The sequence below is a fragment of the Zeus faber genome (assembly GCF_960531495.2).
Source record: "Zeus faber genome assembly, chromosome: 19".
Taxonomy (NCBI): domain Eukaryota; kingdom Metazoa; phylum Chordata; class Actinopteri; order Zeiformes; family Zeidae; genus Zeus; species Zeus faber.
In genome coordinates, this window is record NC_137206.1 from 17,658,128 (window position 1) to 17,671,257 (window position 13,130).

The 13,130-nt window shown below is 43.5% G+C and overlaps 2 protein-coding genes across 2 annotated transcripts in view; both read left to right on the plus strand.

Moving 5' to 3' along the window:
- Positions 1-8,260, plus strand: part of cpa6 (carboxypeptidase A6) — a gene marked incomplete at its 5' end in the record, with an annotated part of 29,166 nt that extends 20,906 nt beyond the window's left edge. The window contains 6 exons of the mRNA XM_080020202.1: positions 123-227; positions 1,658-1,762; positions 2,543-2,633; positions 5,912-6,114; positions 6,440-6,524; positions 7,498-8,260. Of these exons, the coding sequence (XP_079876328.1) occupies positions 123-227; positions 1,658-1,762; positions 2,543-2,633; positions 5,912-6,114; positions 6,440-6,524; positions 7,498-7,715 (807 nt within the window). The 3' untranslated portion in view covers positions 7,716-8,260. The remainder of the gene's footprint in view (positions 1-122; positions 228-1,657; positions 1,763-2,542; positions 2,634-5,911; positions 6,115-6,439; positions 6,525-7,497) is intronic.
- Positions 8,261-9,939: 1,679 nt separating this feature from the next.
- Positions 9,940-13,130, plus strand: part of arfgef1 (ADP-ribosylation factor guanine nucleotide-exchange factor 1 (brefeldin A-inhibited)) — a gene marked incomplete at its 3' end in the record, with an annotated part of 60,459 nt that continues 57,268 nt past the window's right edge. Inside the window, exon 1 of the mRNA XM_080020398.1 lies at positions 9,940-10,070. Coding sequence (XP_079876524.1) covers positions 9,947-10,070 — 124 coding nt within the window. The 5' untranslated portion in view covers positions 9,940-9,946. The remainder of the gene's footprint in view (positions 10,071-13,130) is intronic.

The following is a 13,130-nucleotide window of genomic DNA, read 5'->3' on the forward strand; positions in this document are numbered from 1 at the left end:
TCTCTCTCTCTCTCTCTCTCTCTCTCTCTCTCTCTCTCTCTCTCTCTCTCTCTCTCTCTCTCTCATCTCTCTCTCTCTCTCTCTCTCTCTCTAAGTGACTGATGGTGCTTCTCTCCTGTCAGCTAGGAAAGAGAAGCCGTCCCCAGAAGAAGGCGGTGTGGATCGACTGCGGCGTCCACGCCAGGGAGTGGATCGGACCCGCCTTCTGCCAGTGGTTTGTGAGAGAGGCACGTTTGTGGGATCCGCGTCCCCCCTCCCCGCACTAAGCGTTTCGGTCACAAATGCTGGTTCTCTGCCCGGTCATCGTTGGATAAATGTCTTGGAGCGGCGACCGAAACATCAGCACTTGTCGCGCTGAACGGCGGCCCGCGGCGAGATCCCTGTGATCTGCCGTCGCAGGGTCTTCAACAAGCTCCGAACATCTGCTCGGACGTCTCGTACAATCATGCATATGACTCAGAATAGCCTTTGTTGTTCAGATGTGGAACATAACACGGTGGTTCATGTTACATGTTACACGTTACATGTTACAAGTCTTAGTCAATACAGCCGTAAGCGAAGAACCGTGTTAATTGAAAAACATACTGTGATTATATCGAAAATCTATTTGAATATATGGGAGAGATCCGCATATATTTTTTAATTCATCTTCATAATATACCTTTTTTACCTTTATTCCACAATATTTTAAATATTACTATATTAAATAATAATATACTTTAAATATTAATATTTATTTATATATTTGTTTATTTTTGTGTGTTTTTTGTTTTACAAGATATGAAAAGTGGAAATAACTGGTATATTCTGCAGTGTATCACAAATTGATTATGTTATATTTTTCAGAAAGTATCAAAAGTTATACTAACTTTATTATACTATGTCAGCGTGTTATATAGTCACATGTAACTACATGGTGAAAATATTGTGAAGAACCGTGTGAGAGGGTTAATTAGCACAAATATGTAAAATAAACTAGAACATGAATATATTAGATACAGATGAAAAATACATTTATGTTGCTTAAGGGAAGGCACTGCGACACACAAACACTAAAACTAGTCTCTAAAAGTAAAATATTTCGTTTTCACCCAGTTGGGGAGAGAGATCAGAATTCAGGTTAAGGCTTACATCAAACAAAACAATATGTGGCAGGAAGGAAGCGCTGGAAAGCCAATCCAGTGGGCGCCGCCAAATACCAACTTTCCTGCCACTTTTGATGCGATAAGAAGCCGCTTATCCGAGCGGGGTTAAAAAAGACGTGCGGAGACGGACCCCCTAACCCCTCCGCAGCTCCTCTCTTCTCTGACCATCCCAAGGTTCAAATTCATACGTTCCTACTGTACGTGGATCAGCAGTGGTGTAACTACGGACTCTGACCACTAGAGGTCAGGGCGTCGTCTCTGCTCAAAGCCAAAAGCACATTAACCTTGGCCTCGGCGCTCACTGAGCAGTATTAGGAGAATTAGTCCAGAATCCAGTGCTGCAATCTGCTTTCTTCCCCCACCCGCTGTATTGTCTGAGCATTAACCCACCACTCTCATCGAACGAAACATACAAAATAGAGAACGGTGCAGTCGAAGGCCGTGGCAACTTTTGAATGCACTGGTAAATAATAACTAGTCGCTTTAACCTGGGATTTAATTTTTTTTTCCAGGCCCTCAATCAGTATGACCCGGGCATGAGGCGGCTGATGAACCAGCTCAACTTCTACATCATGCCCGTTTTCAACGTGGATGGATACCATTTCAGCTGGACCACAGTACAGTTCCGCTCCCTCCATACTGTGCACCACACCCACTGCAGCCACCTTTTAATGGAATCTGACCTTGAATAAAAAAAAATGTAACAGGTTGCTTTTCAGCAAATAACACGCAAACAAGGCACTGATATCAAAAGAAAATATTCGATTTGGATTCAACAGAGTGTAAATATTTCATTTATTCCAACATATAATATAACAATATAACACTAATGCACTGGAATCACATGGAATTATACATCTTGAGGAATCATTTATATTAAAGTGGTTCATATGTTTATATTCAGTGGCCATGTGTTATCATCTCGTAAAATAATTTAATTGCATGTGACATACATTTGTCACAAAATCTAAGGATTCATGTTAAAATAACGGAAAAAACATGGACTAGTCTCATTGCAACTAGCAGTTCAATAGACCTGCAGAACATTATTATTTATTAGTAATAATAATGTTATTAGTATATGTTATTATTAGAATATTAATTATTATTATTAGTATATTCATTATAATAGCAATACAATATATGTATTATATATGTAATATTTCTTTTATATCAATTGCATTTATTTTTTATAATTATTATTATTATTATTGTTGATATTAATATTAATATTAATATTAATAATAACAAACTGTGAAAATATTCTATTGTATGTTAATTTCTATATAACTGACAGTGACATAACTGAATAACCACTGGGTGACTCGGAGAGTGCTCCACTAATTAAATGTTCCCATTTTTCTCTGGACATTATGGCGATTGTTTCTGTCCCCCAGGATCGCTTTTGGAGGAAAACGCGCTCCAAAAACCACAAGTTCCACTGCAGAGGAGTGGACGCCAACAGGAACTGGAAAGTAAAGTGGTGCGGTGAGTTGGATAGCACTTGTCTCGCTCTCTCACTCTCTAATTTACTCACTCGGACGTGCGCGCGCGCGCACACACACACAGACACACACACACACACACACACACACACACACACACGCACACCTCATTTTCTGGTGTCGCAGTTCTCCGCCTGCGATGTAGATGAGGTTTCTGTGCGTTTGAGATCATTTGGGCTGTCACACATGGAGGCCGCTACATCATTAACACCTCGGGAAAGCTCTGAAAAAATGGGGGAGAGGGAGGAGAACGAGGAGAAAAGCCACGAGAAGAGGAAAATACGGTCATTAAAGAAAATAAGTGAATAAACAGATCGGCCATTGTGGCGCCTCAGCTTGTTTAGGGATGCTGACTGGAATACTGTAGTTGGTACAACTCCTACGACCCCCTTCGGGCTCGGATTGGATGCGGATCGGAAACCACGCAGGTTTAGGAATCAGCAGCAACCCTGCAGAGGTCCGACTGATGGACCGGACCAGAGCAGGTCTTTTACTTTCCTGAACTGTGCTCCTCATGGATTGTTTATACCATTTTCTTCTCTATTTATAACACCTGGAAAGTCATATACTGCTCTAAGACAAAATGAGAAGAAACTTTGAAATTCCTGTTTCATAAAACAAAAATACATACATAATGCATATATTTAGTCAAAGTTACTCCCTGACACGGAACAGCCACTTATACAGTTTTCACACCAAAATGAGCGGGTTAAAAAACTCGGGTCAACCCACTAAAAACAGGCAATTGGTATCTTTCCCGTTGCCAGTAGAAATGCAGTTGGTTTTTTTTCCACGTTCAACGTCATGAACGCACAGGAGTCATGGTTCCAGTGTGATTGGGAGCAAAACAGTAGAGGCGGCAGCAACTTAAACAAACAACGACATAAAACTGTAAAACTTGAAAAACAAAAAGGTATTTTGAGCCGTTCAAAAGAATCGGATCGTTCATGAGCGACCCAACACTACAGCGGGAGCAGCGTGGAGCACCGGATACTCCGCCCCCCTTCGGCGGCGGGGCGGTTCTCCGCTGCGCTCCCCACGGTGCGATCCCCTCACTCACAACATTTCACGGTTCCCCATGCGGAAAAAAAAACAGTGGCTTCTGATTTTGGATTCTAAATGGGATATGAAATGATGGAATGGTACACGGCTATTCCCGTCTCTTAATGCGGCAGGGTACGGAACTTCTACACGCGTCGCATCACGCAGGTTAAGAGGCCAAAATGAGCGGGTGGCCCTGGGTGTTCTGTTCACATCAGAGCCGATCGGAGGTGGAGCCGATTAAAATCAGGGTCTATTGCAGGGTCATTTGACCCGGGACTTTCTCCATTCCCACTGGTGACAAATGCCGGATGTTAGCGAGTGTTACCGGGTTTTTGGTGCAGTGGGAAAGAGGTATTGGCTACCAAATTGGTATTGAATCCCCCAGAATCTTTTAATACTTAATACAGTGGTACCTTGATTTACGAGTGCACTAACATACCAGTTTTCCGAGTTACGGGCCGCTGTTCCGTCGATCTGAGTTACGAGGAGCGAGCTTCAGGTACGCCGCCGCTAGTTGGCGTGGCGGGCGAATCCGGCCAGCATCCCGCGTCTCACTCCTTCACTTCACGTGGTTACCTGACCGTGGAAGCATCTCTTTTGTGTTTTGTGCTCGCGATTTGTGCGTTTTTTGTGCAGTTATTAAAAAAAGTAAAAATAAAAAAGAAATTATAACCATGGGTCCTAAGAAAGTAAGTGCTGAGAAGAAGAAGCGGATGATGTCGATAGAAATAAAGCACGAAATCATAGAAAAACATGAGCGAGGTGTGCGTGTGATGGAATTGGCGAATTTTTTTAAGTTAAGGGAAAGTGAAGTGAAAAAAATAAAAATAAATTGTAGCAATTAAGTTCAGCAATAAAGTGTAGCAAAAAACAAAAGCGACCGAAAAAGCACGAAACAAACTCCTCCAACCTCCTCCGCCTATCTCCTCCACCCGCCACCTCCGCCAGTATCTTCCGTTAGTCCAAGTCGTCTGATCTCCAAGGTAAATACACTTTATAAAACCAGTTTATTTCATTACATTCTCTTTTATTGTGTTTTGTTATGTTTTTATACAATATTTGTTATTTATAAATAAAATGTTTTATTTAAAAACACGTAACAAAATAAATGGTGGTGGTTTTTTGGGGGCTGGAACGGATTAATGGCATTTCAATTAATTTCAATGGGGAAAATTGATTTGCTATACTAGCAGATTGAATTACGAGCTCTGTCACGGAACGAATTAAACTCGTTAGTCAAAGTACCACCGTGGTACCGATGCACTTCGGTCAATACCACAAAAATACATGTAAGTCTCCAGTATATTGAATAACAATGAATTTCAGTCCAATTCAAGGAAAATAAGCCTGAAGCTCATAGACAATTTATTCTAAACACACACACACTTTTATTTTCTTCTTGCATAGCACGCTGTGACATGAGATAAGCAGTGTGTACGAAAGCTGTAATTAATGAATTACTCACTAATTCAAGGTACAGCGTTGACGTAAAACATTCAAATAAAAAATAAAAACACTGTTTCGGGTGACGGTCCATCCTTTGGGGTCGGGGCCTGGCTGCGCACCTTCACCCTCGTGTTTATTTCCGCGGCGCTCATTTACATCATTCAAGGGCGCGAGTGCAGATTTGCACCGCGTTTACCAAAATTAAATGCTAATCGAATCATTTCGGGGGCGTGGAGGCAGCACCGTTCTCATGGGAGTCAAATCAAATGTGTTCAGGAAACTGATTGCTGGCGGCGGGTCAAGACGGGAGCGCCGCCGTGTCGACACTCTTGAGTTCTGATTCTCGAAATGCAGATTTACTGGATGGGATTCCTGGTGTGCACGCCGGCTGATCCTGGCCCCCGAGGATGCATTCATTCTAGATTTGACCCTTTGACATGATTCCGGTCCAGGCCGATAATGCCCAGGTTTTTTTTTTGTTGTTTTTTTTTTACATTGGGGTGGATAGAAACCTGTCTAGAAAGGTGGTGGTCAATGGGGCAACTACAGCACAAAAGATGACTGACAATGCCCCGCAATTTGGTAACCCATGGCAACTGGCCAACTGTTACTGTCGGGTTCCGCTCAATGCCAGCAGAATTTGATTCTCCCTCGGTGAGCGAGACGTTTCTGGAATCGCAGCCTGACTCACTTCTTTGCGAGTTGTTAGAATCTTTCCCCGTCTTTGACGTCTCAGTTTGGACTCGTTCGTTTTTTTTTTGTTCCCCCCAGAGGAGGGCGCCTCCTCCCACCCCTGTGACGACACCTACTGCGGGCCCTTCCCGGAGTCGGAGCCCGAGGTCAAGGCCGTGGCCAAGTTCCTGCGCAAGCACAAGAAGCGGTTCAAAGCCTACATCTCCATCCACGCCTACGCCCAAATGCTGCTCTACCCTTACTCCTACAAGTACGCCACCATCCCCAACTTCAGCTGCGTGGTAAGAACACCCACTGGAGGGTAATGGACCAAATTAGTCTGTTAGGGTCACTTTTGTGACTTCTTCAACTGTAACACCTGAATTTGTATTTTTTTTTTTTCCCCAAAATATTAATAAAATGTTAACTTATCTTATTCGAGGAAAACAACGATATTCACAAATATATCGCAGCTATTAATGATCGACTTGTGGAGCAGGGGGGCCTCCTGTGGAGAAAATGTGCAGCGGTTACAGTATTATAATAAATCATTTAGAAATGTCATTTTTAATAGTTATTAAATATATCTGATACATCTAATAACCCGATGGTGCTTTTGCTCCGCAGGAGTCTGCAGCCCAAAATGCGGTGAGCGCTCTGTACTCTGCTTATGGAGTGAAATACCGATACGGGCCGGCCTCCACTACCCTGTGTAAGTGCCAGAACTTCCTCTTATTTATATGCTTACGTACATTTTGTATCATGAAAACATGAGACGCTGTTGCTGTTTCATATTCTGTCCAAGAAAATTATCCTGAATAAGTGTGATATTCAATGTCCAACCTTGGTATTTGGTCAAAGAAGTTCAAATTGTTAAATTAATTGTATGGTATTCTATTATAGTTGTACAGTTTTATATGAATGTACAACATCACTATAATTATAGGAGTCAGCTAAAATTAAATATAAACATGTGAAGGCCAAAGGAAATTCAATTCAATTCAATGAGGTTATATTGTCGGTGAGCATATGCAGTTATAGCAGTGTGTACAGATTATTATACAAACATACACTCACACACACAAAACCCTTCATTCCAAACGCAATAACACAACTGAACTGACTCCAACCTGACGCTGTTGTTTTCGTATTTACCGTTGTGTTGTTTGCACTGGGGTTCATTGTGTCTTGTATTTTAGGGTGTTTGAAATTCCACTTTGTGGACAATTTGAGGAAATAGTTATTCTACTATATAAAATTGTGTATATATATATATATATATATATATATATATATATATATATATATATATATATGTATATATATATATATATATATATATATATATATATAAAATAAAATAAAATACAATATAAATATAAATTATTCTGTGCAAGTTTTAATTACCTTAATATGAGTACAAAGTGTACATGTTTTCTCTTTAATAATACATTATTATTATCATAAGCATTATTTTTTTTTTATTATTATTATTATGAGGGGGGAAGTGGCTCAGGAGGCAGAGCGGGTCGTCTAGTAATTGGAAAATTTCCGGTTCGATCCCCAGCTCCTCATGGTCGAGTGCTGATGTGTGCTTGAGCAAGACACTTACACGTCAGTTACTAGGATGGTAAAATGCATTTTAGCATCCGAGTCACTGACTTTTAATTCCTATGTCGTCCCAGATGTCAGCTCCGGCAGCTCCATGGACTGGGCGTACCGGAATGGGATCCCGTACGCGTTCGCTTTTGAGCTGCGGGACACGGGCTTCTTCGGCTTCCTGCTGCCCGAGGCCCTGATCGGCCCCACCTGCACGGAGACCATGAGGGCCGTGAGGGCCATCGCCACGGGCCTGCTCAAGAAGTGCCAGACGGACCGGGACCCGTACGTTCCATACGCGTGACCCACCCCTCACCGAAAAAGCGTCCGTCCCTCAATCTGTGACTCATCTCGGCGCCTCGCGCCATATCCTAAAACATGTGGCCGGGGCCAGAAGATGAGAACGTCAAGGTGCTTGGGGGTGATTTCCTACCTTCTCTTTCCAGAAGAGTGAGACAGGAACCAGGACGTATTGTCATATATTATCCTTTTTTTTGATGTGCCGTGTCTTTGTTGAACATGAACAATGCCGGAACTTTCTTCACACTGAGCTGTTTACAATGCATGGTCCTTGAAGCACTTGGAACTCAGATTTATCAGTGGTTTTGACATGACACAGCAGCACTTTTCTATTAAAAATATGTATTGGGTTTCCATGTCGGTGTTAAACAAAGGGCAATTTGGATTTATCTCAGGTCCTTGTATGACAGGTGCTAGTCCCTTCATAACGGGAACATTATCGCAGTTATTATGGGGTTCATATGAATTAGAAGGAAAAGAAACAATGGCCTGGCTGTCAATTTGATGACTTTCCAAGTGTGTTATTACTCAGGTATGGCTCACAGGAGGTTGAACAGCGTTTTCTTTTTTTTTTTTTATTTTGACGGGCAATATGCAGAACAAATGAAAAAAATAATAAATACATTATTCAATCAATGCATGTCATATGTTCTTGTCTTATTAATGCATCTAAAGTATATTAAAAAAAAAATCAGCAACTATATATTCACTGAATAAAGACGGCAAATCAAACAACACAATGAGCATCACTTCAAATTATAAATTATCAGATCGTCACAAACTTGCAAAGGTCCTTCACAATTGCACTTCTTTTAAAATTCTCTAATGTACTGAAATGAAAATGATTTCATTTTGAGAGATCTTTCTTTTTCATCCCCACACCGTAACTGCTGGCAAGCAAAATATGTCACATTTGTCACATTTGCAATGATGATTAATAATATATCCGTATGAATTATGATAATTGAGGGGGTTTGCAGCCATCGTTAGTCTTTTGACCACATTTTGATGACTATCGCTGCCGGTGTGGGGGGGGGGGGGGGTGTTCGGGGGAATGGGAACTCGTATAAACAGACACTGCCGTTGCCTCGCCTCTGCTGAGGGGATTGACTTCGAGGCAGAACAAGCCTGCAGGATTGCACTGTTCTCCATCTCTACCTGTCTGTCTCCCATGTGAATTCCAGGAGCTTTCATCGGCATGGGAGTGATGTTTACGCACCCAAAACAAGTAGAAAACAGAACATCAAGAATATAAATATCTATAATAATATAACATGCATATACATAATATAATAATAATAATAATAATAAAATAATGTAAAATAAATAACTATATATATATTATTTTCATATACATAGAGAAGTAGAGTGCACCTCTGGGCACTGTTATTCTTGAACTATAGTGTCGCCTTTCTCCATCCCATATTATGTTCCTGTCTCTCCCCTATTTCTCCATGTCTCTCTCTCTCTCTCTCTGTCTCTCTCTCTCTGTCTCTCGCTCTCTCAATTCAATTCCAAGGGGCTCTAGTGACATGGGAAACCGGCGTTTGACGTCGCCGAGGCGGGCGCGAAACAAAACGACAAGCAAAAAGTATAATAAATACGCGTACGCACACGGGGGAATTTGTGATTCAGCTGTGAGAAATAAAAAAAAAAAAAAAAAAAAATCCAGATGAAGGAAAATAAAAAGGGATAAATAAATAGATATAGAAAGATGTAAAAAAAAAAAAAAAAAAAAAGATATAAACACAAATGAGTGTGAACGCTGCAACAATATTTGATTTGAAATGAACGTTTCTCTCTCTCTCTCTCTCTCTCTCTCGCTCTACCTCGCTCTCTCTCTCTCTCTCTCTCTCTCTCCGCAGCCCGTCCCCCCCCCCCCCCCCCCCCCCCGAGCGACGTACGTGACGTGACGTCGCTTCCTCCCCAGTCCAACATGGCGCAGCGGGCAGCTCGGTAGTGGAAACCGAAGGGATTCGCCCCACCTTCCTTCCGTGTTTATCCATGTCCGTCTGTTGAGGAGGAGGAGGAGGAGGAGGGGGGGACGCGGCGGCCGACGTTCGCACGGGAATACATCTATTTATTTTTAATTTTTGTTGTTTTTTTTTTTTTTTTTGAAGGGAAGCCCCCCCCCCCCCCCCCTACACACACCCCCCCGCGGGACAGGCGCGCATCGCCCCGGTTTTTTGTTTTTATTTTGGGGGGGGTTTTGTTTTTCCCCCGCTTCCGTGCGACATGTATGAGGGCAAGAAGACGAAAAACATGTTCCTCACCCGAGCTCTGGAGAAGATCCTGGCCGACAAGGAGGTGAAGAAGGCGCACCACTCCCAGCTGCGGAAAGCCTGCGAGGTGGCGCTAGGTAATTCGCACCGCATTTCCCCCGGACACGTCACACACCGGTTATCTTTATTTATTTATTTTGTTGTTTTCTGGGGGGGGTTTTTTGGGGGGGGGGGGGGGGTTATTTTTTTCCTGTCGCAGCGGCGTTTAAATGCCCCGCTGACGTCGTCGTCGTCGTCGCCGCCGCGGGGCGTCGGATCGTGTCGGGGCGGGGAGAGAGAACACGTTGACGTTTTCGCACATCCCCGACGTTTAAAACACCTCGAAACCCGACGGATCCGGTCGCCGGCGACGCGGCACGCGCTGGCGATCCGTGCCTGGCGAACGGATGTTCGCGAGCGACTCGGGAGTCACTCCGGCGAAAGAGTGGGAGACTCCGGTCGGCACCCGGGAGGACTAGGTCAAACTCCGAGGGCCCAAAGGTCCGAGCGGGGGGGTTGGCGTGACACAAAGTCATTTTGACAGCGCTGAATTCATCTTCTCCATTCGGATTTGAATGGGAGTTCCGTTCGCAACTCAGCGCGGAGCGCAACTCCCCTGGCGCTCGTTCGCCGGAGGTCCCCGCTGGCCCACCCGTGCCCTGTACCGGACGAATTAAGCGAACGAAGCGTCCTTTCGTTCTATTTTCAGTTTTTTTCTTTTTCCCCCGCTGGGTGACTGACTCGGTGAGAACCGAATCTGGGGGGGGGGGGGGGGGGGGAAAGAGTCGAATCTTTCACCACCGCTCGGTTTGTTGCAAACGACGCGGAAATTGAGCAAAAACGCGGGGTGGCTGGTCCGAAACTATCACACCGAAACAAGGCCCGAGGGGAGAGAAAGTTGTGAACGGGTGTCGGTCATTGGACTGTAATTTCCCTCGCTCCGGTCGTTGCCATTTTGACTAGCTTCCTGGTGGGTGGCCTCTGTGAAACACAACCCCGATCACAACAACACTGATGCGAGACATATTGTTCTGTCCGGCGCCAAGAATACCTCCATGCACACCTCGCACAGTCAAAAGCTGGAATGAAGACGGCTGTCAGTAGTACAACTTGTCAATAGGACTGGGCAACATATCGATACATACGGTGCATCATCGATATTGGGATACGAGACTAGATATCAATGTGATCAATAGTTGAACTTCCAAAACGATTTCATTTACAAGAGGTTATCAACATTACAGGATGTGCAACAATGACCGTCATAATTTGACTGTTCATCTCTAACTATAGTACCGACCGGTGTGGAGGTTTGGACTAAGTGATACCTAGATTGGGCTCCCAGAGGGCCTCTGTGGCCGAATGCAATTCAAACTGTGGGTCCTTGATATGAGGCCGGTGGATCGCCGGCGTAGATAAGGGAAGAGTGGGATAAGAGTAAATAATTGATAGAGAATAGATACAAGATCATTTTTTGAGGCAAAGGTCATGGTGGGATCCTTATTTAGCATTTTAGAAGAGCCAGTCGCGGCGACACAAGGCAGTGTGGTACCCTGCCAGGCCGTTGTGGCCTGGTACAAGCTCGGCATTGTGTTGCTACGTGAGTAATTTGACACTGCCAGAAAAACATAAGTCCGGTCCTGTACTGCTGCCAAAAAGCCTACCTTTTCCGGTTTTTGCTGCCATAACATTCCTCTGAGGCATTGCAGGTTTGCGAAAAAAAAGATTGAGGCCCCGCTATTTATACACTTTGCCGTTTTTTCTTGGCTTATTCTGACATTTTGTTAAACCGTGCCAACTACACGCCAGTCGTGTCGTCCTCGTTCTCCCGTTGTCAACCCGGTCACAGTACGACAGCTTAGGCAAGACAGTAATGGAGGAAGTGGAGCTCTCTCTGTCCCTCTGGGGGTTTATTAAAAAGCAGGATTAGTCAGACATTGACTGGGTGTGAGCGTTCTCTAGGTTCAGAAAGAGGCGATAAACGGCCACCTCCCTCGAGTGGTTGTAAAACTACAGCAGCGCGGGACGGTGGAAGTGTACGGCGAGGCGACGTTATAGTGATAGAAACTCCAGCGCAGTAGCACTGCATATCACAACAACTGGGTGACCTAGTAGATTGAAAGACTTACGTAATCTCCTTCAGCTCCTGGGGCTCTGAGCCATCTCCGAGAGCATGCCTGTGCCACCGTCCCCCGTCTGCTGCCATTGAGAGTCCTCCTGTCGTACACATTCACTGCCAACCCCACCACTCTGCTCACAAGCGCTTCTTTTCAGAGTTTCCCTGAACCCTGAGAGAATATTTCAGTTTCGGTTCATTCCCATTGAGGGGCAATTTCGCGTATATACAAATACGCCTACATTTGTAAAAAAAAAAAAAAATCAGATAAATAGATTCAAAGTTGCATAAGCGCTGTTGTAGCCCATGGAATGTTTATTATTGCTATACTTGGGAGTCGGTGTTATTTATGTGGAAATGAGTTGCGTGTGTCAGACGGAGCTGCCGGAGTCCAGGACATTGTCTTTACTCTTACTTCCATTGTGACCTTTATCTTAAGATTATTGAAATGTCAGTCGGCAGTCGCTTCCACATGGCTCTTTGAGTCGGTCTTGTATATTTCTCCCCGAGAAGGAGTAAGGCCTGTTCCTGTAGCAGGGGTCCTGTTATTGTTATTTTTCTGTCACGGAGATGCCTTATTCTTCAGAGATGGAACTTCCAGGTTCGCAAACTGAAAGTCCTTCACAGTGATTTCCGGGTGGATGTGGTACAGATTGTGGAGGGTTTCTCATCAAGTGAAAATGAGCATATATCTTAATATACAGCCGAGGGCATATCCGGTCTTTGGAAATTACATAATATATTTGATGTATCTGTACTATATTCCTGTAAGCAACATCAACTCTTTCCTGGATATATTGTATATCAGCAAAACTTTGTGTATGTATGTATATATATATATATATATATATATATATATATATATATATATATATATATATATATATATATATATATATATATATAAATGTAAATTTCTTAGCGGCTGTATCTACTAACCCTGTATGGATGTGATGATTGCTATCAATGTTGTATGGCCTGGCTCTGGTTAAACCCTTTGTAAAACACAAACAAATACATACAGTGAATGAATGCCATAGAA